This window comes from Xenopus tropicalis, chromosome 1, assembly GCF_000004195.4.
Source record: "Xenopus tropicalis strain Nigerian chromosome 1, UCB_Xtro_10.0, whole genome shotgun sequence".
NCBI lineage: Eukaryota > Metazoa > Chordata > Amphibia > Anura > Pipidae > Xenopus > Xenopus tropicalis.
In genome coordinates, this window is record NC_030677.2 from 200,085,118 (window position 1) to 200,111,095 (window position 25,978).

At 42.0% G+C, this 25,978-nt stretch overlaps 1 protein-coding gene across 2 annotated transcripts in view; it reads right to left on the reverse strand.

Moving 5' to 3' along the window:
• Positions 1 to 25,978, reverse strand: part of tars1 (threonyl-tRNA synthetase 1) — a 34,422-nt gene that overhangs the window by 5,902 nt on the left and 2,542 nt on the right. The window contains exons 2-17 of one of the 2 annotated variants that reach the window (XM_012953856.3): positions 24,144 to 24,224; positions 22,966 to 23,156; positions 21,733 to 21,856; positions 20,527 to 20,648; positions 17,208 to 17,325; positions 15,581 to 15,645; positions 14,801 to 14,879; positions 13,575 to 13,721; positions 13,130 to 13,228; positions 12,041 to 12,207; positions 10,264 to 10,426; positions 9,068 to 9,205; positions 8,335 to 8,412; positions 1,961 to 2,061; positions 1,766 to 1,870; positions 330 to 402 (exon numbers count right to left, since the gene is read on the reverse strand). In XM_012953856.3, coding sequence (XP_012809310.1) covers positions 330 to 402; positions 1,766 to 1,870; positions 1,961 to 2,061; positions 8,335 to 8,412; positions 9,068 to 9,205; positions 10,264 to 10,426; positions 12,041 to 12,207; positions 13,130 to 13,228; positions 13,575 to 13,721; positions 14,801 to 14,879; positions 15,581 to 15,645; positions 17,208 to 17,325; positions 20,527 to 20,648; positions 21,733 to 21,856; positions 22,966 to 23,156; positions 24,144 to 24,224 — 1,851 coding nt within the window. 2 annotated transcript variants of the gene reach the window in all.

A 25,978-nucleotide genomic window follows, 5' to 3' on the forward strand; every position in this document is an offset into this window, starting at 1 on the left:
CTAGACAAGCTAGAGTGCCATCACCTGAGTGCTGCTATGATGCCTTGTCCCCAGTTTTAAAACATTGTCACTACTTACTAGTTTTGCACTGACTCAGTTGAGGTTCTGTGTCTATTATTTCTACCCAGATCTCATCTCTAAACAAGGCTCAGGCACCACTGGCTGGAACCAAGGAGGCCTTTCTTATAGGTGTGGGACATGTACTGACAAATAAGAGCTGAGAACTGAGCAGTTTATCAGCAGTCTGATCCTCCCAGATAATTCCCTTTGTTTATTTTAACCCGTCTGACAAACTGAAAAAGGGGGGAGATTCGATTCCTTGTGCTCACCTGCTGGGCATATTCGTCACATGTCGGTCCTACGGGCACCACCATCACTTGCTGAGGGGAGAGCCAGAGTGGCCTAGGAGAGAGAGAACAGGACAATTAATGCCTGTAGGGATGAACATGGAGCTGGAAGGATATAACTGGGGCCCCCAACCTTGTCCACTGGTGAGCCACAGCCAAATGTAAAAAGAGTTGGTGAGCTACACAAGCATAAAAAAAGCTTCATTGGGCCGCTAAATAAGGACTGTGAGTGGCTATTGTGTAGCCCCTATGTGTACTAGCAGCCTACAGGAAGCTGTTTGGCAGTACATCTGGTTTTTATATAACAAAAACTTGACTTCACGCCACGAATTCAAAAATAAGCACCTGCTTAGAAAAGAAAGAAAGATCTGATTGGTTGCTATGGGCAACATCACCGGTGATGTTTGTCTCCAATGTTAATAAACAAACCCCTGGGTGTACAACATCAGTCAGTGTATACCAGGTTTGCACAGAGATGGCTTACACAGAGCAGAACTATATATTTACCTATTAAATCTAAAAGATCAGATCATAAATATTAGCAGCAGAATGAACCCATGTTGCCAATCCAACCTAGGGACACAGACTGATTATTTCTAGAAAAGAATCTATAGCATCCTGCAAGGGAGTCTGTTTATTGTATAATGATGTGTTCTATTGAATCTATATCATAGAATGCATATTGCATTGAGTTTGTAAATGAGCCTCCATGTCCAAGTGCCCAATATGGATGCTAAATTTCATTGGATAGAGAGGGCCTGCTAGGAAGTATCCAACATTGAAAGCCTCCGTATGGAAACTGTAATACATTTTGGTAAATTACACGTGGCATGTTTGTCTCCTGCATTTGTGTTTAAATGGCCAAAGTTGCCGCAAGTCAGTTCCCTATTGGTTCAACCAGCTAAAACAGGGATCCCCAACCAGTGGCAACATGTTGCTCACCACCCCCCCCCCCCTTGGATGTTGCTCCCAGTGGCCTCAAAGTAGGTGCCATTTTTATATTTCTGACTTGGAGGCAACTTTTGGAAGCACAGACACACGTTTACTCCAAGAAGAACCTCCTGGAGGCCAGCGGGCCACATGGGGCTACCAAACAGCCAATCACAGCCCTTATTTGGCACCCCTAAAGAACTATTTCCATGCTTGTGTGTTTTACCAACACTTTTTACATCTGAGTGTGGCTTACAAGTAAAAAAGATTGGGGATCCCTGCACTAAAAGAACCCTGGAACTGCTGCCAGGTCCAGGCTGATGGTAATTACAGGCTCCCCTTGAATCAATACTTGTGTGTAATTCCCTAAAACAGACTGAAGGGGCGTAGTGGCAGTCACTGTAACCTGCCTAGGTGCAGATATGAATGCACGCTCAATTTTGCCCCTGTATTTATACTGCCATAGCATTCGCCTCAGACTGCTTTACCATTTGCCTCCAAAGTTCTCGGTGAGGATAGCGATCATCCTTTCCACTGAACCCAAGATGGCGCGGTGAATAATGACTGGTCTCTTCTTGTCGTCACCATCATGGCTGTCAAAATAAAAAGCAGCAGCTTGTGTGAAATGGTGAAAGTGAAAATAAAATGAGGGGAAAACACAAAAGACTGGCAGGGGCACAAACCTGACGTAGGTGAGGTTGAAGCGGATGGGAAGCTGGAAGTCGAGCTGGATGGTGGCGCACTGATGGTACCGGCCGATAGCGTCCTTAATCTGGATATCAATCTGTAAGGCATGGGAAAAAGCACGTTGTTTAATGAGAGAAATCCTGGAAAAGCAGAAAACAGTGGAGGCAGGGGAGATCACTCAGTTTCTCATTATCAGCGTTCCTTATCACATCCTCATTAAACACTACTGGAAAGTAGGCAGAAAGCTTATTTGTCACTGTTAGAGCGATCCAGCCCTAAGGATATGTCCTTTCACTCACACACACCTGGGAAGGTCTATAAGAACTGCAAAGACTGTGCCAATTCTCACAGAATGTGAGACATCTAAACGCCAAACAATTCTTTACTGTGGGGAATACTGTGCCCCCCCGCCCTACAGTAGATGTTATCATGCTACAGAATTAATCACCACCATATTTACTGTTGTATAATCAAACTCATTTTATAGATTATAGACACACTTTTTTTTTTTTTTAAGAAGGAAGGGTGAGCCCATGCTGTAAGGAGCCCAAGGGTGCAATGGGTTAATAACACTGTCCATTAAGATTTCTGCAATAAGGCCCCGTTTGTGTGGGTAAAACCTCTGCTTAAATACAAGAGGAGTCTCTTAGTCCATCAGCGCCACCTACTGACCAACAATACCAAATTCCAGCTGTCTCACTCGCTATGCTGAGCCACCCATTCATTAGCAGCAAGACACTAAATGAAACAATCATTCTGCTCTTCCTTTTTTTTTTATCAAGTTTGAAGTGCCCACAGCTAAAGCCATTAAATTGCCAATAAGACACTGAGACATGTAGCTAGCCCAACCAAAGAGTCAGCAGAATCAGAGGACTTCTGTCACATCTGATAAAGCAGCAGTCCTCCACTGCTTTATGGCTGAGATTCTAGCTATCTGTATAAGAGAGCATTCTGTCACAGTGGCACAGATCCTATCTGATCCCCCAATTGTAAGCAGCAGCCCTGCCCTGCTTTATGGCTGAGATTCTAGCTATCTGTATAACAGAGCATTCTGTCACAGTGGCACAGATCCTATCTGATCCCCCCATTGTAAGCAGCAGTCCTGCCCTGCTTTATGGCTGAGATTCTAGCTATCTGTATAACAGAGCATTCTGTCACAGTGGCACAGATCCTATCTGATCCCCCCATTGTAAGCAGCAGTCCTGCCCTGCTTTATGGCTGAGATTCTAGCTATCTGTATAACAGAGCATTCTGTCACAGTGGCACAGATCCTATCTGATCCCAATTGGAAAGCAGTGCTTTATGGCTGAGATTCTATCTGGCTGAACATGCTGTTGACAAAACATAATATACTGGAATTTGTGACTCAGTTTTGCTGTTTTTATGAACATCTTATAATCTCCCCCTGCCATCACATAAGGCTGGAATGGGACAGACTAAAATCCCGATACACATGTTGCACAGCATCTCTGCATGCTGAACTGCATATAAAACGTGAAGAAGACATGATTTATATGACAAACTGTGCCGACTGATTTATTTTCTGATCCATAATATATTCAGTGAGAAAACATCCCTCGCCAGATATCACTCAAAGCGTCTGGTTAATGTTTCGCTCTCATTCTGAGGGGCTTATAATGGGGGGACTCCTGAACCTTGCCATAAACGAAATGATTGAAATTGGCAGCACTCAAATGCTGATTAGAAAATTGCCAATATAAAAATGTCATCATAAATCAGCCCCCTGAGAACAGATTTTAGCAGAAATCCATTAGTCTGCCTGGATTATCTGGGAATTAGAAAAGATTAAAAATAAAATGAGAAAAGATTGAAAAGACCATTGAGAAAAGATTGAAAAGACCATTATGGCTGTGTGCATTGGGACGGGGGGAGACTGGGGCTGTACAGAGCAGAGGAATAGCCGGCCCTCCTGCTGTGCTGGAACTGGAAATCTCTCACCAACATCAGCTCCCAGGGTTCCCTATGGCTAAAGGGAGACTTTCATATAACTCCCTGCAATGCTCCCCTGTAGCTGCAGCCAAGTGGGTCAGAGTTATGAGTGGCCAACTTGGTGTTGGCCTGGCCCAAAGGCTTGGTCTCCCCCAGTGTCAGGGTGGCTAGTATGGGCAATATATTCTGTCTGAATGGTTTGGGCTATTCCCAGCGTTGGGCACAATGGCACAAGCAGGTACCTGCCATACAGTTTACCCCCTTCAAAATCATGTACGGATTTTTATTTTACTTCACCGTGGCATTTACTTTGGCCAATGGGTCATTTGATAAAAAGTATATCATTAGCAGTATGGGCAGTGGGAGTTAGTATGCCATGAACATTTCTATACTAAAAGCACTACAGTGAGGCTTCCCTCTGGGTACCTAGGGGCAAACATGGCACCCAGTGGCATTTACATGGCCCCGTCCTGACCAATCTCAACTTCTATTAGATGATATTTCACAGAGCTCTGGAGCCCCCTGATCCATGAACTGCAGCTCCAAGATGGAGAAGATAAGACATTTTGATAAAGGGGAAGGTTACCTTTAAGTTAACTCTTACAGAATGCCCTATTGCTTAGTAACTTTGCAATTGGTCTTCATTAGTTATTCTTTATAGTTTCAAAAGGTATTTGCCTTCTACTTCTTTCCAGCTTTCAAATGGGGGTCACTGACCAAGCAGTTAAAAAACTATTGCTCTGTAAGCTTACAACAGTATTGTTATAGTTACCTTTTATTACTTATATTCCTATACAGTGCCCCTCCTATACTCATTCTAGTCTCCTGCTTGAACCTCTGGTTGCTAGGGAAAGAAAAGACCCTAGCAACCATACAGCTGAAATACCAAACTGGAAAGCTGAACAAATAAATAACTAAAAAAATAAAATTAAGATCAATTGCAAATTTATGATCTACATCATACATATGCTTGTCTATAGTCTGGGCCCAAATGCTGGTGGCTTAGTGTGGACTTATCGGGCACACAAATCCCCAAAAACAACAAGATATTATCAGTCAGAAATTTTAAATGGGTAATTCACAGTTACATTAACTTTTAGAATGTTATAGAATGTCCTATTTCTAGCAACTTTTTAACTGGTCATTATTTTTTTTTTATAGTTTTCACATTAATTGCCTTCCACTTCTACCCCAAAAAACATGGCTCTGTGACAACTGATTTGCCCCTAATGTAACAATATTTGTGTGCTCCTAGGAATGCACAACACTGCTGTATAGACACACAGTATGACAGTAACACAACAGGGTCCCTAAGGGTCAGACATGGAGCTTTATGTGCTGCTGTGTATGGAAAATGTATGGGGCGGCTCCAGCTACGTGCAAATGCAAACGTTCGAAAAAAGAAACCAAGAGCTGCTGACAGACGGGGGTTAATTAGCGCTCAGGGATAAACAAGCCAAACAACGCCAAGGTGTGGGTAACTGTCTGGGCAAATATTTATCAGCATCACCTTATTGTGAATTCAGGCATTGCCTGGACGTTGGATAATTCACAGCAGATTGCTTTTAATCAGACTATAAACCAGCAGGGGGTGTGACAAATGACATTAGCACCTACCCTGGCACGCCATTCCAGCACCAAATCATGAGCAATAGATAATGAAGTTAAAGAGGCACTAGTACTTTATTATATTTTCTACTTTGCCTCCCAAATGGAGGTCGATAAAAATCCCGAGTGAGGCACTGCTACTTGATGCAGCATTGAGATTGCACAGCGAGCAACGCCACTACAAGAGAACAATGGATTCTATTACAAGAAAGGCAGCAAGGATTAAGGATGAAGACACACGGAACTACTAGTAGCAGCTATTTGTCACGGCTACTAAAATAGAAAATGCTGATCATTTATTGATAATTGTCTCTACGTGTTTTAGCAGAGCCAATTCTCAGTACTGTCCATGGCAGGGTATTTTCTGGAGTTTAGGAGCCGTAAAAAAGTAGCTGCTACTAGTAGCCCAGTGTGTCTTCACCCTTAGGGCTCTGGCACACGAGGGAGTTTAGTTGCCCGCAACAAATTGCGCCGCCGCGTATGCCATCCCACCGGCGATTTACATGTCATATCGGGGAGATTAGTCGCCCACAACAAGGGAGATTTGTCGCGGGCGGCTAATCTCCCCGTGTACCAGAGCCCTTAAGGATAGGATCGGCCATAACTACTGGTATATGAGTATCTGCCATTGTTGTTGGGCCACCAAGAGTGAGGTCCTTGTCACTGTAAAGCAAGATCCTATAGGCAACAGTGACATTAGGCACCATGGACAAGCACCTACAATGAAAATTAGAATTAACTGGCTCAAATATCCTATTTAAAAGGCAGAAATGCCCATGGTGCCTGCTTATACAGCACATGGACTATCTTATATAACCTTCCCAGTCAGCCTCACTTTCCAGCATGTTCACTATTACTGTAGGGAAAAAGCTTCATTATACAGCACACTGACACGGCTGCCGCTGAATACCATTGGGCAGTGCAGCTGGGGCATCATTAGTGTCAGCAACAGCTTCATAGTGTCCCAAGGTACCACATATGGCGGGGGGGGGGGGGCAAATCAACAGCCTTCAGTAGAACGTTATGGTACTTGAGAACTCACTGCCTGGATTAGTAAATGCAAATGAAGGGATCCCCTATGTACAAAAAGCCAATTAAATGCCTATTGACCGCAGGGCACAGGACATGCTCACACATGTTAACACAAATGCCTAGTAAAATCCCTCCTTAGCAAATGGATGTCAGTGTATCCATGCTGAGTAATTGTACTATGGAACGTGATTGGCAGAGCTCCCTCTGGGCCACACAAAGGCATAGCTACCTGCAGGGGCCCAGCAGCCAATACAGAGAGCTAACAATTCATCCATGTATATCGTTATTATCATAGAGAGTCTGCCAATTACTGGTCTGCTTGGTGCCAAGGCTGCAACACTTGATATCCAAGTAGGGATTGGGGGATTCATGAAATATAGAGATTTGTGCTTTTTTTTAAAAAATAAATAAATAAATAAATAAATTCCAAATTCTTTTCTATTGTGTTTGTCAAGTAAAATAAACTTTACTAACACCATATAAATTATTTTAAACTTATTTTCTTCAGCCTTAGAATTCCCAACCAGAGCAAGTAAGCAGGTGCTATTTTGTGGAAACTGTTATTAAGGCAAGCTTTGTGTCACCCCCAGGGCTGGACTGGGCAAAAAACCTGGTGGGCCCCAGCGGCCCAGACCCGACCCCTGCTGGCGCTCCCCCGGCTGACCGTTCCTCCCCTGATGCGTTAAACTTATGAGTGGTCAGGGGAGGACATCGGGTGGGGGACCCTGCGGGGGGTTAAGGAGGCTCAGTGGGGGCCACTGCGGGGGGGGGTAAGGGAGGCTCAGCGGGAACGTGGCTGGGCGGGGTTACCTGCAGGGCCCCTGGGGTGGCAGCCCCGGTGGGCCCTGCACCCCCCAGTCCAACCCTGGTCACCCCTAAATCTGGTTAATGTGCCAGAATGGGGGGCCTGATGCCAATGCACTGGCTACACAATTAGATGGTGAGGAGGGAGGGGGAAAGTGGGGAGTGAAGTGACATATTAGAAATTGCTGAATGAAAAGTAAAAGTGTTTTTCTGCCCTAAGGCATAAAGACAGGGCAGGCAATATATGATTGACAGCTGGGATTTATAATGGGTATGGATGTGTTAATAGAAAGAGGAATTTTGGTTTCATACTTTTAAAAGGACTTACATTATGCAGATTTTTTTATCTAGGTGACAGGTCCCCTTTAATGAATGGGGTTCAACGCACAATTGACTGGGGGGGGAAATTGCAGGGACCACAACTGCATTTGCGGTTGCCAATGAGCCCTTGTATGTTCTTTATTTGCAAAATCAGTGAGTAAACCCAAGCCTATATCATTGCTTACTCTTATAAACGTAAGAGCCGGCAGCTGTTCTAGCAGCAGAGATGCTGACGGAAGGGATGACCTTGTTCTCTTCTGCATCCCTTGACAAAGACTGACCTCTTCTGGTTTGCAGTGGTATTACATGAATGGGGTGTATATTCTGTAGGTTGTATGGCAGAAATGGGGAAACAGCAGCCGTCGCAATGTTGTACAACTGTACTGTACAACCTTAGCCAGTGGGATGCTTAATGCTCTAATATAGTCAAATCTAGAAGGCTGCAGGTTATAGTAACTGCTGTAATTCATATAAATGACTGAGAACATTTAACGATGACGGTACAACAGTTTCACAGGGGAAAGTATACATGTGGCCCAGAGCGTATGGCTGAAAGCCTTGGGGACCAGTTACTCTCCAGCTCCAACTCCCAGCATCTTTTGCCAGTTATATCCTAATAAACTAAAACAGAGAGAAAAAAACAAAAGAAACTTACCTTAGGTCCATAGAAGGCGCCATCTCCAGGATTTAATACCCACTTTTCACCAAACTCATTCAAACTGTTCTCCAGTTGCTGGGGGGAAATAACCCAATAAAATTAGTTGTTAGATCAATAAAAGGCAACAACTTTTATTCAACTTTAAATTAACTTTTAGTATGATGGTCTTCGTTGTTTATTATTTGTGGTTTTTGAACTATTTAGCTTTCTGTTCAGCAGCTCTCCAGTTTGGAATTTCAGCAGCTGTCTGGTTGCTAAGGTCCAATTAACCCTAGAAACCAGGCAGTGGCTTTAAACAGAGACAGGAATATGAGCAGAGGAGGGCCTAAATAGAAAGATAAGCAATAAAAAGTTACAATAAATATAAAATTGCAGCCTCACAGAGCAATAGTTTTTTTGGCTGCCGGGTTCAAAAGCTGGAAAGAGTCAGAAGAGGAAGGCAAATAATTCAAAAACTATAAATAATAAAAAAAAAATGGTGACCAAATAAAAAGTTACTTAGAATAGGCCATTCTATAACATACTAAAAAGTTACCCTAAAAGCAGCAAATGGGCAGTTACCAGGCCTGGAGTGGCAATCTGCTGATGTGCATGGGCTGCTGTTTGGACCTCTGCATACTTGAAATGCCAGGGACTGTTCTGAATCCCAGTCCAGACCTGATAGTAACCAATCTAATGGCATATTGATAGGAGAGTAACACAAAGTTTTCTATTTATCCTTTATCCTTACCTTCTCTGCCTGGTTCCAAACTTCAATGTCACCAAGGAACTTCTCTGGTCGGGTGGAGAGGTTTAGTTTGAAGGTAAATCCAAAAACATTGTAAACGGCGCGCAAGAAATCCAGGCAGCTCTTGATCTCTTCTTCAATCTGCAATAGGAAAAGGCAGAGAATAAGTATCCAGGCAATAAGCAGGTCACACTGCAGTCTTTCAGCATGATGGTAACTAGTAACACAAGTAAAGACATTAAGGCATCCCAAACTGTCTGAAGCTACACCTTTACTTGCACCGTGTTGATCCTCTACACATAATGATGGGAAGGAACTTTATTATGTTCCTGAACAACAAATAAAAAACCTTTAAGGCCTATGTAACCCCAGCCTTGTTATGCAGTCCTACAGCAGGACAGGTACCTGGGGGTTACCCACAAAAAAGCAGGTAAACTGTGGGTTGTGGGCAGGACTTTGGAATGCAGTTATAGATGTGGGTTGGTGGGTCTTATCTATAGGAAACTGTACTCATTAAACATTTTTGCAGGACTCTAGTGTCCACGGGCCATAAAAAAAATGAATCAGCCCATATATATATATATATATATATATATATATATATATATATATATATATATATATATATATATATATATATATATATATATATATATATATATATATATATATATATATATATATATATATATATATATATATGAAAGTCACAAGACACTCATAGGAGAGTTTTCCTTAAACTCACCTTTAGGGTAAAGATACACGGAGCTACTAGTAGCAGCTACTTGTCACCACTACTAAAATAGAAAATGCTGATCATTTACTGATAATTTAACTGAGGCAATTCTCAGTACTGTCTATGGCAGGGGATTTTCTGGTGTTTAGTAGCCGTGACAAGTAGCTGCTACTAAGTAACTCTGTGTGTCTTTGCCCTTAGACATAATGTAAAAGACAAGTTACATAGCATATATGTCCCCTGGTGTGGTTTATAAAGCATTTTTGCAATATGATGACACAAGGTCCTGGAGTTATACAAGTCACATGATTCCTTGTTACTTAAGAGGTGCAGTACCTTATAGAATTTTAGTAAGAACCCCTAAGAAAAAGTTGACAGCAACTCATTCTGGAAAGGCTAATAAAGACATAGCAATAATGATATGCTCCGTTGCAGGTTGGAATAATTTTAATTATTTGTATACCTGTTCCATGGCACAGAAGATGTGAGCATCGTCCTGCTGAAAACGCCTTACTCTGGTCAGTCCTGTCAGTGCCCCTGACAGCTCATTTCTGTGCAGAACCCCAAAATCTGCCATTCGCAATGGCAGCTCCCTCCAGGAGCGCGGCCGGTGATCAAACATTAAACTGCAACGAAGGAGAAAATCTTATGTACATGTCAAAATTCTACTTCTGATAGATAGAAACTCTGTAAAATACAATCGCAAACTATGCAAAGTATCTGTTATTTTCTATATAACCTATGTCTTTTCCCTAGGGTTTCTGTAGCAAACACCCCAGCTGTACCACTGCAGGAATGGCTGCCCCTGGGGCTACACAGCGGGGTATTTATATAAACTATAGTAGGGTTTCTGTAGCAAACACCCCAGCTGTACCAGTGCAGGAATGGCTGCCCCTGGGGCTACACAGCGGGGTATTTATATAAACTATAGTAGGGTTTCTGTAGCAAACACCCCAGCTGTGCCAGGGCAGGAATGGCTGCCCCCGGGGCTACACAGCGGGGTATTTATATAAACTATAGTAGGGTTTCTGTAGCAAACACCCCAGCTGTACCGGTGCAGGAATAGCTGCCCCCGGGGCTACACAGCAGGGTATTTATATAAACTATAGTAGGGTTTCTGTAGCAAACACCCCAGCTGTACCAGTGCAGGAATGGCTGCCCCCGGGGCTACACAGCGGGGTATTTATATAAACTATAGTAGGGTTTCTGTAGCAAACACCCCAGCTGTACCAGTGCAGGAACGGCTGCCCCCGGGGCTACACAGCGGGGTATTTATATAAACTATAGTAGGGTTTCTGTAGCAAACACCCCAGCTGTACCAGTGCAGTAATGGCTGCCCCCCGGGGCTACACAGCAGGGTATTTATATAAACTATAGTAGGGTTTCTGTAGCAAACACCCCAGCTGTACCGGTGCAGGAATAGCTGCCCCCGGGGCTACACAGCAGGGTATTTATATAAACTGTAGTAGGGTTTCTGTAGCAAACACCCCAGCTGTACCAGTGCAGGAATGGCTGCCCCCGGGGCTACACAGCAGGGTATTTATATAAACTGTAGTAGGGTTTCTGTAGCAAACACCCCAGCTGTACCAGTGCAGGAATGGCTGCCCCCGGGGCTACACAGCAGGGTATTTATTTAAACTGTAGTAGGGTTTCTGTAGCAAACACCCCAGCTGTACCAGTGCAGGAATGGCTGCCCCCGGGGCTACACAGCAGGGTATTTATATGAACTGTAGTAGGGTTTCTGTAGCAAACACCCCAGCTGTACCAGTGCAGGAATGGCTGCCCCCGGGGCTACACAGCAGGGTATTTATATAAACTATAGTAGGGTTTCTGTAGCAAACACCCCAGCTGTACCAGTGCAGGAATGGCTGCCCCCGGGGCTACACAGCGGGGTATTTATATAAACTATAGTAGGGTTTCTGTAGCAATAACCCGAACGGAAACAGCTACCATTCATTATACAAACTAAGGGTGCAATGAATCCTGTGTGCCCATCCGAACCAAAGCCATAGGACCATAGAGAATTGTACAACTGTTTTGTTTTATTCCAGATTATGAACTTTTTTTTGGAGGGGGGGGGGGTAATTTTGCTCCCATTTGTATATATTCAAATGAGCCCTTGGAGACAGGATTCAACTGAACCAAAAATATTGCAGTGTATCCCAAATACAAAGCAACACAATCCATTATATCAGCCAGTTAGTGAGCAAGAGAGAGTTATACGGCTGAGAGCTTCGTACCAATGTCCCGGGCAGTTCATGGGCTTCAGAGCAAAGATCTCCTTCTCAACCTCAAAAGAGAACATGTTCTCGCTGTAGTGCTGCCAGTGGCCGGATGTCTGCCATAGTTTGCTGTTATAGACGTTAGGGGTGACCACCTCCTGGAAACCCCGCTTCCTGTACTCTTGCTGAAAAGGGATCAAATAAAGCCAGTTATCTGGGGGAGATCTGGTTACATTTGTGTTGCACATTGTTTTTTTGGTTAACCTTCTGATGTTTTAAAGGCTGGTTTACTTAACATTAACGTTTAGTTTGTTAAAGAATAACCGCTTCTTAGCAACTTTTCAATTGGACTTCATTTTTTATTTTGTATAGTTTTTGAAGTATTTGTTTTCTTCTTCCGACCCTTTCCAGATTTCAAATGGGGGTCATTGACCCCGGCAGCCAAAGAACCATTGCTCTGTACAGCTACAATTTTATTGTTATTTTGTATTACTTATCTTCTTTTCAGGCCCTCTCCTATCCATATCCCAAGTCGCTCATTCAAACCACTGCCTGGTTGCTAGGGTAGTTTAGACCATAGCAACCAGATGGGTGCTGAACTTCCAAACTGGAGAGGTTCTGAACTAAAAGCTAAGTAATTTAAATACCAAAAATAATATAAAATGAAGACCAATTGCAAATTGTCTCAGAATAGCACTCTCTACATCATACTAAAAGGTAATTTTAAGGTGTACAACCCCTTTAACATTTAGTCAGGCTCACCTAGCCCACAACACACATGTTACTCGGGCACCCTATTTAACCCTAACAAATAAAGCCACACTCCTATACACTATAACCTTTTGCCGCTTACAGATTTTTTTTTCTCCTTGTCCTAGGTCTCCCTTTACTGCTTCCCAGTGCTCACCTGTGCCATCTATTCTCCCTTTTCAGTTATATGTACATTTATGTAATCTCTCTTATAAGAAGCTTGGTGGTTAAAACTCACCAACGGATCAACAGTGCTGTATTTTTTAGAAATGTTAAAATCATGCTTCAAAATTTGTAGAAGGAGACGGTTGTGAATGGCCATAGCGTTAAAGCCATAAATGAAGCTGAGTTACTTACTCTGATGAAGGCAATCAGCTGGTTATAAATATAGGCTCCTTTGGGTAAGAAGAAACAGCTCCCAGGGCTCAGCTCATGGAAGAAGAACAGCTCTTGTTCCTGGGGCAGGAGAGAAACACACCAACAACTCAGCATGGAACATGGAAAGAGAGAAAATGCACTAATGCCCCAGAATGGCTCAGAACAGCACTTATATGACTATATTTCATTATAGAGATATAAAGGAGAAACAAACTCTAAAAATGGATATGGCTAAAAATGCCATATTTTATATAGTGAACTTATTCAGTATATAGCATTAGCCTAAATATTGTACATAGTAAATAGTGCACCATGCTACTTTATTACCTAGCACTTTGATCTGAGGCATTGCTGTACTCTGTACCTCTGCCGGTTAAAAATCCGGTACTTACAGAAAAATAAAACGTGCTTTTCTATCACTTACCCTTCCTATCTTTCTGTGGTCTCGGTTTTTGGCCTCTTCTTGGAACTTTTCCCATTCTTTTAACATCTTTGGATCTGGAAACGAAATACCATATACTCTCTGCAAGGTTTCCATATCAGCCTTACCTTCCCAATATGTGGAGGAATTCTGAGAACAGAGAAGAATATAATAAATACTTGCTTTGGGGCAATTATTTTTAACTACATGCAGTGGGACCAGGAAACTCTTTATAATGAGTACAAATATGGAACAATAAGAAGCCTAACAGGCCCCACAGTGGGCGGCTGACCTGTTTTAATTGTGCCTGTATAGACAGGAAGTAGAATGTAACAGGTTTATCAAAATGTGAGTTTAGAGCTTAGTATATAAAAACTTGCCCACGTTCTATTCATTCCTATGGGGTTTTTAAAAGTATTTTTATAAAATGGGGAGTTCTTTCACCCTCTAATAAATACACTTCTAAAAATCTCATAGGAATGAATAGAACATGGGCGAGTTTTTATATACTAAGCTCTAAACTCACATTTTGTTAAATCTGCCCCATGGTATCACATTTTGTTAAAAAATCATACATATTTCCCAATTATATCACCAGCCAAAAAGCATGATAAGCACAAGCTGAATTCATTGATGCATCGGCATCAATGAGCTGATGCATCCCCTGAGTGAAGATATCTGTCCAACGGGCATCTGGCCAGATGTCAGTCAGGGGGCCCCATACACAGGCAGAAAAGCTGCCAAGCTGGTATTAAGGACTCAAATCGGCAGCTGAAATTTGCCCATGTATGGTAAACTTTAGAAAATATTCAGTACAACTGCCCCAGATTTGCGATGAAGTGCACACATAATTGTGTACATTTTGGTAATATGGACCCAGCTGTAGTAAATGCAGGGCAACTGTGTCAAGAGAATTACCCATTTGTGTCCATTATAATTCTGGAACTGTTGGAAAAATGCTGCACTGTGCAATAACATGGCAATTCCGGTCAAATTTGCACTTGGCACACTGCATCAAGGTAAGCGAACGTTCCTCTATAAGGTCTGCGTGTGTATAGAGCGATTGGGACACTATATGGACATCAGGATAATTGTAGAAAAGAATCAATGAATATTTGCTTGATGCCCATAGCGGGAGCGGGTAAACAGAAGGACTGACACGCAGTACCTACATGCCTAAGTAGGGCAATGAATCAGAGCAGAACTCGCCCATAGCTGTTTTACTGTACCTTATGAACCTTCAAAGCTTTAATCTTGCCAGTGTGTCTGACGTGGGGTCCTCGACATAGATCGATTAAGGGGCCGCATCTAAAGAGCACAGAACAAAGGGCAAAGTCACTGCTGGGCTTAATTCAGCTTGGAAAAATATGAAGACTGTAATGGCTGAAAAGTGTTGGGCACTTTCTATAATGTCATTATTTATTAATAAGATTTTCCATATGGTTTTAGAGTGTGCAATGCCTTTTTGCCTTTTTGAACCACAAAAAAAACTTTAGTTCTTATGCATGGAAAAATGAACTATAAATTGTGCCAAACTTTTTTTTCCTATTTGTGACTCTTTAGTGCAGCCAGGCATTTGCCCCCACTGTATTGAGCACGCACTACTACTTGAGAGCTGTACTATTCTAGCCCTTTAAAAAAAAATTTGCCATCTCCAGCCCAGCGTGGACAAGTGTGTGCTAAGGTAAGTAATGCTGGGACCTGAATTGTGTCTATGTAAGAGAATATTTCACAGCAGGGGTGAAATCCCTAAACATTTTATTTTCTGACTACTGTACAAAGTAAACACCCTAGGGATGGAGCAGTTGCCAGGTGTATGCAGTAAGTGTGAATGTTTAGTTAAGGCTGCTCTACTATTTAGTCCTCAGTACTGACAAAAGAATAAGCTTTTGTGTAATCAGCAGTGGAAAATTAAATGTTAGGCTCCAGCTCAGCCAGCCCGAGATATGTGTATTTCACTGACACAGACATACAGTAACGTATACATGATATTAAAGACATTTTCTGACCTGTACACTGTAGTGGTTGGAGTGTCAACCTTTTCATTCAGAATGCGGCACTTGAACTTGTTGTACTGAATACAGACAAAGAAAAGCAGATTAGGACAGTGACACGAGTCACACTGAGCAAATGATAAATAGATAAACACTTCTGCTGAAATGGCAAGCAAACAGCAAACAATACACAGCTGAAAGGGGTAGTTCACCTTACAATTTATTGTTAGTATGATGTAGACATTGATATTTTAAGATAATTTACAGTTGGGCTTCATTTTTTATTGTTTTTCAGTTATTTAGCTTTTTGTTCAGCAGCACTGCAGTTTGGTATTTTAGCAGCAACTTGTTGCTAGGGTGCAATTTACCTTGGCAACCAGGCAGTGGGTTGAACAAGAGATGGAAATATGAATAGAAGAGCGGCTGAAGTTATAACAAATAACAATAAATGTGTAGCCTCACAGAGCAATAGTAGTTTGAAAGCTGGAAAGAGGCAGAAGACAAAGGCAAATAATCAATATGGCATTGTTTAACATACTAAAGGTTTAAGCTGGCCATACACGCACCGATAATATCGTACGAAACCTTGTTTCGTACGATATTCGGTGCGTGTATGGCAAGTCGGCGAGTCGACCGGTATCGCAGAAGGCTGCTATCGGTCGACTCGCCGATCGGCCAGGTCAAAAGAATTTGGATTGGGCGCCATAGAAGGCGCCTGAGCAAAATCTGCCGTCAGGGCTGAATCGGCAGAAGGAGGTAGAAATCCTATTGTTTCTACCTCCTTATCTGCCGTTTCAGCCCTGAAGGTTAGTGGCTGATTGAACGATCTTTGAAAGATTGAAAGATCCCAAATGGTGTGTGGCCACTTTTACTTAAAGGTGAACAACCCCTTTAAGTTCAGAATTCAAATGGAGGGTATTTTATTGACGTATTCGGCGAACACATTAAAGCCATTCACTTCACTGGGGAAAGGGAGTGTCCAATTTAAAATACAGTGCTGAGGGTAGAGGAGATGTGCGCGCGCCAGATGCTTCAGTTGAGCCGGATCCATCTGATCCAGCTACTGTATTTACAGAACACATGCACAGAGGAAGAGTATGGTATATCCTACTTCTAGAAATATATATCTCCTCTACCCTCAGCACTGACATACAAGCTCGATGCACTAGGCATAATATGTATTTTAAATTGGACGTAAGGGCAGCTTATTGCTTCTAAACCCTATGTTTAGCAGGAACAGATGCATCACATTTAGTTCCCTAACTCCTGGTCTCTGTGGCCCTTGAAATAAACAGAATTGGATGTTCAGGACATCCAGCATCCTGATGAGCCGCACCCTCAGCATAGTACAAATAGCCCAGCATGTCCCCTCTAGATCAGGATTAATAATGAAATAGCACTGAGGTTTGGGATTATATTACTGATCTCATCATGGTCAATAAATTTTGCTTCGCTTTTGTCCCTTTTTGCATATTTCAAATGTTGGGAGATATGCTACCACATGCTTCCAGGCAAGCAAAAATAAAAGTGAAAACATTTAATACACATCATACGTGCATATACACGGCACCTTCCCATGTAACAGTAACCGTCACACACATTTTAATCCCTGTAACAAAAAGAAGTCTCTTATATTCATTACCTTAAACATCTCAAGGAGTGTTTCTTTAGTGACCTCCAGCCTCTCAAACTGTTGCTTCTCCTTCATGATCTTCTTACACAGGTTTTCCAAGGAGGTGAAGTCATTGCTGGACACCCCCCTAGGACAGAATAATTACAGCTGTGCATTAGTAGGGGGTCACTGTAATTTAAAAAGAGCTGTTTAGTTATGATGAAGTAGAGCCCACGCTAACCCTGGGGTGGCCAAGGGGTACAACCAAGGATACCCCAAATGGACATGGAACACATACACTACAGTTACCCCCAACCCCCGGCTTTCACTTGGTTACCAGCTGAAGGCAGGCATTATATATATATATATAGCTTAAAGGGGTGGTTCACCTTCAGGTTAACTTTTAAAATGTTATAGAATGTGCTATTCTTAGCAACTTTTTATTTGGCCTTCATTTTTTTTTTTAATAGTTTTTCATTATATTAATATTCCTTATTATCTTCTGACTCTTTCACTGACCCCAGCAGCCAAAAAAAACTTTTGCTCTGTGATGCTAAAATGTTATTGATACTTTTTTATAGCATTATTGCCCTCCTTTATTCAAATTCCTGTCTCTCTTTCAAACCACTGTTTGGTTGCTAGGTTTAACTGCATCCAAGCAACCAGATAGCTGCTAAAGTTCCAAACTGGGGAGCTGCTGAACAAAAAGCCAAATAACTCCAAAACCGCAAATAATAAAAATGAAGACCAATTGCAAATTGTCTTAAAATAGCATACTTCGGGCCTGATTCACTAAAGGGCGATAAAACGTGCGCTATTTTTATTGTGCGCTAAAATTTTTACCGCATCTTAATTTTGGCGATTTTTCGCACGATTCACTATAAGCATACTCGCGCTTTTTTACGCGCGATATTGCATGCGTTATTTAACTTGCGAAAAGACTATTTCAATGCGGTATTTGCCGGTACATGCGCTAAATTACGCGAATAATCACCGCATATGAATGGTAGCATAGAAATAGTGTATAAAAATTGTTGCCGCATATAAATGATGTATATAAATATTAGCCACATATAAATGGTATCATATAAATAGTAGATGCTTATAAATAGTAGCCACTAGTGATGAGCAAATGTGTTCTGGTTATCTTTAGTGAAAAATTAGCAAATCTTTCGAAAGATCCACGAAACAGCAAAAATGTTGTGCGGGCAAAAAAATTGTTGCTGTGACTATTATTTTTTGACGCTTGTATAAATTTTTGGATGTGCGGTGAATTTTTGCGTGGCAAATTTTTTCGTGCGTTTTGCCATTGGCGGAATGTTTTGAGAAACGCATGAAAAAATCCGCCGCAAAAAAAATTCAACGCACGTCCAAAAATTCGCTGCGAATCCATGCCTGGCGAAACATTTCATCACTTGTAGCCAAATATAAATAGTCGCGCAAATGAACGCACGCCATGTTAGCCATACACGCCAATACTTGCAGAAAATTACTGTATTAAAAATGAACATTTCGCTGCAAACTGGCGGCTGCGTCACTCTAGGGGAAACACATACTTGAATAAATAACACTGTAAGTCCATATTTTATTGCAAAAAATCATTTACTGTACTTTTCTATAATTTTTCGCCTGCCTGTAGTAGGTGTTAATTTTCGCATAGCCGAATGCGATATTTAGCGCGCAAAAGTTATAGTGAATCATGCGATCGTATTCCTTTCAGCGCGGAAATTAACGCAAAACGGTAAAACTAGTGCGAGAAATAACCCATGCGAAAATGGCGATTTTTCGCACGCGATAATACTATGGTGAATCGTGCGCAAATTATTTTGCGTTTTTTAACGCGAAAAAGCATGCGATAATTTTTATCGCCCTTTAGTGAATCAGGCCCATCATACTAAAAGTTAATTTAAAGGTAAACAACCCATTTAATGCGTTCATATCCCTTTGATGCATATTTGCTTTTAGCTGAATGAGTGTGACCTTATTGCTTGGCACAGTCAAAGCATATTCCATGGGTGCAATCTATTTATGATCCCTGATGCCATTGGGGTCTACAGAGAAATCTGCCAAAGAAGAAAATAGGCAAAGTTCCCTTTCATATGTGTAATACATATGTACAAAACAGAAATGAACAATTCTACATACACGCTTTTCTTACAATACAAGCTTTGCCCTGACAGTTAGCTGTCTACTGAAACCAAATATGAATAGAATATAAACATTACCATTTAACAAGGAATATTTTCCCTTTAATAAGGAAGCAGCAGTATTTACATGCCATGTTGACATTACGTGGGCCTGTTAGCACAGCTTATCGTTCCACCTACAATGTTCCTGGGTTTGTTTGAGCTGGAGTAAGGTGCTAAATATATATATATTTTCTGCAGCAACACAGATCAGAACAGAAAACAGAAGGACATTATGAGGCATGGCCCATAAACACACAAAGCTATTTATTTTATTATGGAAATTGTCACATAACAAGGTTTTGGAATGTGACCATTTGTCCCTACCAGGGACCTGTAAACATTTGCATTAGGATATCTAATGGAAACTTAACTAAAAAAAGGAAGGGGGGGGGGGGGGGTGAGGGTTGCAAGCCTGATACAAAGCAGGTCATCAAATGGTAAGGCATTATGTGGCTTGATTCAACAGGTGCAAAAATAGAGAAAATTAACCAATTGTAGATGAGACCAATAAAAAAAAAAGGTTAAGATAAATAGTGCTTCTGCAGCTTAATCTCCCTTTAAAGGGGAACTATACCCCCAAACAATTTAGGTCTCTATAAAAATATATTGCATAAACAGCTCATATGTAAAACCCTGCTTCATCTAAATAAACCATTTTCATATAAATATACTTTTTTAGTAGTATGTGCTATTGGGTAATCCTAAATAGAAAACTGCCATTTTAAGAATTAAGGGCCGCCCCCTGGGATCATAGGATTTACAGTGCACACAAACAAACCAAGGCACACATACATGCTAGGCCCCATCAGCCAATGAATGGACAGAGTTCTGCCTTTTACTCCCACACTACTTCTTGTTACAGTTAGAGCTGCATTATTTCCTGTCAGCTGATCTCTGAGGGAGCACACAGCTCCCTAAATGGTGGACCCTAGATATGACAAAAAAAATGTATGATGCATCCCATGTTAAACACTCCACTGAGCCTTGGGTGTCAAATTGTTTAAACAAATACTGCCATAAATCTGACACACAAGGTTCCTTTACACAGTGCAGGCCATTTTCATTCTTTCCTGGGATGTATGGTTTGCAGAAGGCAGATATCTTAAAAGTCTCAGTTTGGAGTATTTTGTAAAAATATACCAAACAAATGTATAACATACCCGTCTTCCAGATACATGTCATAATAAAAGCCATTCTCAATAGGGGGACCATAGCACAAACATCCACCATAAACCCGCTCCATAGCTTCTCCCATTATGTGTGCGCTTGAGTGCCAGTACACCTGGGGAAAGAGAGAGAAACAAAATGTACATCATGGATGATTTAGAGAGACTATACTCTAAATATAACCTAGTTGGTTGCATGTACAGGTGTCAAGGATTTCCAAAGAGTGCACCCCCACTGTACCACAAAGGCAAAAGGCTGCCAGACATGGCAGAGGGGTTTAAACCATGCAGTATGATAAGGAAGTGAGAGTCTGAGCTGCAGTTTTCCTTGGGGATCCCACCCAATATCCATGTACTATAGCAGGGACCCCAACCTTTTATACCCATGAGCCACATTCAAATGAAAAAGGGTTGGGAAGCAACACAAGCATGAAAATGGTTTCTGATGGTGACAATAAGAGCTATAATTGGCTACTTAATAGCCCCTATGTGGACTGGCAGCCTATAGAAGGCTCTGTTTGGCAATATACTGGGTTTTTATATAACCAAAACTTGCCCCCAAGGCAGGAATTCAAAAATAAGCATCTGTTTTGAGGCCACTGGGAGCAACATCCAAGGGGTTGGCGAGCAACATGTTGACCACGAGCCACTGGTTGGGGATCATTGTACTATAGGGTAGGTAAACTGGGGGATTGGGCCTGCTTGAAAATCGTATTTAACAATAAACCATAGCAGCTAGTAGATGGTACAAGTATAATTCTTTGCTGCTTTGGCTATCAGCGAATGAGCAGAACAATAGGCCACTTATCGCCCATGGCTTTGCCACGTGTATGGCGACTTTAAGGACACTTCTAACGTATTCTTACAGCCTTGCATTATGCCAGTGGGCACAATGGTGCCAAACAGTATTATGCCAAATAATCAGTGTAAACAGAAATGCCGCACCTACTGCTTTCAGGTTATTCACCTTCCTACCAACAAGTAAGCAGCAGTTGCCAGCCAATTGCATTCTCATTTATTAGCAATTACATCCAAATAATTTAATCACTCAAAGCAATCAGCTAGTCCCCCCCCCCATTAAAGTATCAAGAATCCAGGTAAAACATGGGATAACCTCACAGTAATTCAGTTCTTTACATCCAACCACATATATGAAGGGTTCACAAAACAGTAAATTGTATTTTATTTATTTCTATTTACCGCTTGCGCTTCCTCATCATCAAATTTAAGAAGTGCCAGTGTGCAGTCTTCCTCCAGTGGGCGATCCAGGTCCCAGACACTGCCATTCACTTTAGCGACTACAGTATTGTCAGCCAGACCTTGACTATAAAGGACAAGAGGCATTAAGAAGAGGCAAGTGTAACTACATCATTAAAACTAAATTTGAAGGCTATAAGTCAAAACTGGCTGGCACAAGGTTGTTTGGTGAGGTTTTTGCATGTTTTTTTTTTTATCATGTGAAAATCCTGTGATCAGTACTGACTGCTTTCTGTTATAATTAATAGGAACTAGTTGAAGAAATAACCAAAGGCCATTTAGGGTGAGAATGGCTATTTTCTCTCCTAGATACCCTAGAAAGGCAACTGGGGTGAAACATATCTGCTGCCCTAGAAATTCTTGTAACTATGGCTGAATGACTGGTACAGCAATGTTTTTTTACCTATAACTGTAACTTCATTATCAGCTAAGGGAGGCCCTGACCAAGGTTGGGTGCTCCAAAGGTAGCCTGAACTGCAAAAGTACCAAAAGTAATGCACTGCTGCATGATGTCTCTTAACCATTTCCAACAATGTCCAAAGGAAACTGCCATGATTTATTATGGGGTACTTTTTATTTCTAAATTACACTGTTTACATAGGAAATAATTCACTCTGCCATTTAAACTTTTATTCTGGAACCAACAAATGTATTTTTAGCTGTAATATTGGTGTGTAGGTGCCATCTCAGTGCATTGTGCCTGAGTCTGAGCTTTCAGAAGGAGCCAGCGCTACACATTAGAACTGCTTTCAGCTAACCTATTGTTTCTCCTACTCCCATGTAACTGGAGGAGTCCCAAGCCGGACTTGGATTTCCTACTATTGAGTGCTATTCTGATACCTACTGGGAGCTGCTATCTTGCTCCTTTCCCATTGTTCTGCTGATCGGCAGCTGGAAGGGGGGGGGGATATCATCCAACTTGCAGTGCAGCAGTAAAGTATGATTTCCACAATGGGAAATGAAGAATATGGCTAGCCCCAATGCGAAATTTCAAAATTAAAATCTGTTTGTGCTTGTGAAAAACAGATTACAATGCAGGATTCTGCTGGAGAAACTCTATTAACTGATGGGTTTTGAAAAAAAACCAACATGTTTTCCCATGACAGTATCCCTTTAATTAAAATTTAGTTCAGAACAAACCCTTAGCAAGCTATAAAGCCCAAGGTGCTTATGTACCTGATCCCACAAGCGATTTGGTAGGGTGTGGATTTCCAGGACTCTGCATCTACTTGTTTCCCATCAGGTAGTGTCACTTTAATAGCTTTGCTCTCCTTTGCCGCTTTATCTGCCAGCAAGGTATCGTGTTCTGCTTTCAGCTTATTGTACATTTCGAGCCGCTGATTGATGTACTCAGGCCACGGCTTCATCTACAGGACAGAGGATTAATGAAAATAAAATGTAACTTTTCTACATTCCTGAAAAATTCATACAGGTATTTACTGCACCAGACCATAAAACCCCACCTTCCGACTGCTTGCTACTAACTGGGGTAATTGTCTCCCCTCTACCAACTCAAAAAAACCCCACAGTGAGGCACCGAGAACCGACTAACTGTGTAGCACTTGACAAATACACACGGCACTTTCTTGGCTCCACATGTTCTCAGCTGACTCCTTGCTTGTTTGTACGTTTATTTAATTTTCCATGTTGCACAAAACACTTGTCTCCTGCAGCTGAACAGGGCTCTATTGAGATGACAGATAGTATAGGTCGGAGTATTATAGAAAGGCCAGAATAATACTAAAATGATAGCCTATTGTTTTCTGACATCTTTCCTTCATGCAGGTTCCTGCTCAGTTGAAAGCTGAATGGGTGCCAATGTTTATTAATTCAATACAAATACTTTGTTCTGCCAGCGATCAGATAGGAGTCCAAACAACAGGACAAATTAGAATAGTGCTTGGCAGGCTGGCCTACTGAGCTGAGAAACACATGGATATGGGATTATCTCATGGTATTGGCACTACATGGTACTATTCAGCTTTTATACAGAGTGACAGTGAAACCTTAAAACCTTTTGTATGATATCTGGACAGTCATCCGTGTAATATGGATACAAGTGGGTTCAGGCCTATTTAAAAAGTCATAGGACTCGCTTATAATGCCCCATGCAGTGTGCAAAGTGCAAAAAGTGCTGCGCTTTTCATGTACTATATATGAGTGTGCAAGTTTGCCTATGTTAAACAATCTAATCTACTGGTACTACTGGTAGCTGCACCCACGGGCCAATCATTCGGACCCTTCACAAGGTTGGGCCATGTATTACTGCCTATAATAATTAGTTGACACAATATTTGATAAAAAAAAAATAAATACATAAAAAAAGCATGGTTAAAATGAAATGAAAACCTTACCTCACTGCGGCCCCCATCTCCTGATCCATCCTTGCCTTTCTTCTTCCCTCCTTCTTTGAGCTTTCCTCCATTGACATTTGGCTGCTAGAAGACAATAACATTCAGTCATGTTATCATATATAAAATGACCTGAGATACTGTGTAAGGTGAACCATAAAGACTGCTTAGGCATGGAGACCAATGGTTTGCCCAGCTAGTTTCTAGTTCTGCGGCAGCCAGCAGTGGGGTACACCAGGAAGCTAAGGAGCATACTTATTATATATGTGGTGCCTGGTAACTGTGCCTGGCCGCGCAGCACCAATTGCCTGACTGCGCCGAGACTATGCCTGACAATACAGTATCTTAATAAAAAATTTGGCCGGCGACTAAGCCTGCGTTTTAGATTTCGGCCCCCTAATGTGATTGAGTTTGACACCCCTGGTATAAGCCAACATCACTGGTGATGTTGCCCATAGCAACCAATCAGCAATTACAAAAACAAAAGCAAAGATCTGATTGTGCACCATCACTGGTAATGCTGGCTTACACACTATAATAAATATGCCCCTAAAAGTCTCCTCAAGCTTACAGATTGGGCCCACCTGCCCACCATGACCTGGCCTCCACTACTAGATTGCAAAGCAGCCAACAACCCCACCCATGGCCTACCTTCTCACACCTAATATGTCCTACAACAATTACTTCAACACAGAGCAAAGTGAGGAAGGCAATAACTGACCAAAAAATTTAGATGAGGCAATTAGAGTGCCGTCAGCTGTTTTTTTTGCTGTATATGGTATATGGAGACACTGAAGGACGACATGCATTGCAAAATCTGTGGATTTTTGCAAATACCAGGGGGGGATGCTTTAAGATGCCATAGACAGTCACTATGTATTGGGGCTGTGGGGGGCAGTTTGGGCCTCTGTGTACTTGAAATGCCATTGTCTGAATCCCAGTCCAGACCTGCTACAAGCCTAAAGGTGGCCATACACGTAAAGATCCGCTCGCCAAGCGATTGGATCTTCTCCCGATACACCCACCTACGGGTGGGCGATATCGGGGGAATTTAGGCTAATTCGGTCGTTTGGCCCTGGGGCCAAACAATCGAATTATAATGACTGGAATAGGTGCAGTCGGTTCGGGGACCCTATCAACGAGCCAATTCGGTCCCCGAACCGACTGAATTTTTTAATCTGCCCGATTGATATCTGGCCAATTTCAGGCCAGATATCGGTTGGGAAGGTCAGTCGTTGTTTCCCCTACACGGGCCAATAAGCTGCTGAATCAGTCCAAGGGACCGATATCGGCAGCTACAATCGGCCACCTTAAAGAGGGGTGGAGAGATGGCTCCTAAAAGTCAGACTATCATGGTTTCCTCAGAGTTCACTATCAGTGAAAATCATAGTCATATGTCTCATTACAGGCAGGGTGACTACATGTCACTTGTGTGTGGGAAGATAGGAACACGCCCCTTAAAACCTAATTTGAGTCATTGCAGTGCAATCGGGGCTATTGGCTTACAGGAGCACTTATCGAAAAGTGATCTTTGGAACTGCTCCATTGAGAAGATTGTGGCTTTCTAATTTTCTGGAACAAAATGAAAGGCAAATGAAGCATGATGCAACTGTCCCCCATATCATGCAATCATGTGTAATATACAGAACACTGGTTCTCTGGAAAGACAATTTCCAGTGTAAAATCAGATCAAGCTGCTCACTTGAGGCTTAGGAGTCCCCTCTTTTCTAAAGTATTACGGGGCAGCCCATCTCATTCAGATTCTTGCCTGGTCACACTGGATACCTACTGCCTTGTGGGGAGTCACTGAGTTAACTCTTATATCTGATCTGCTGCAA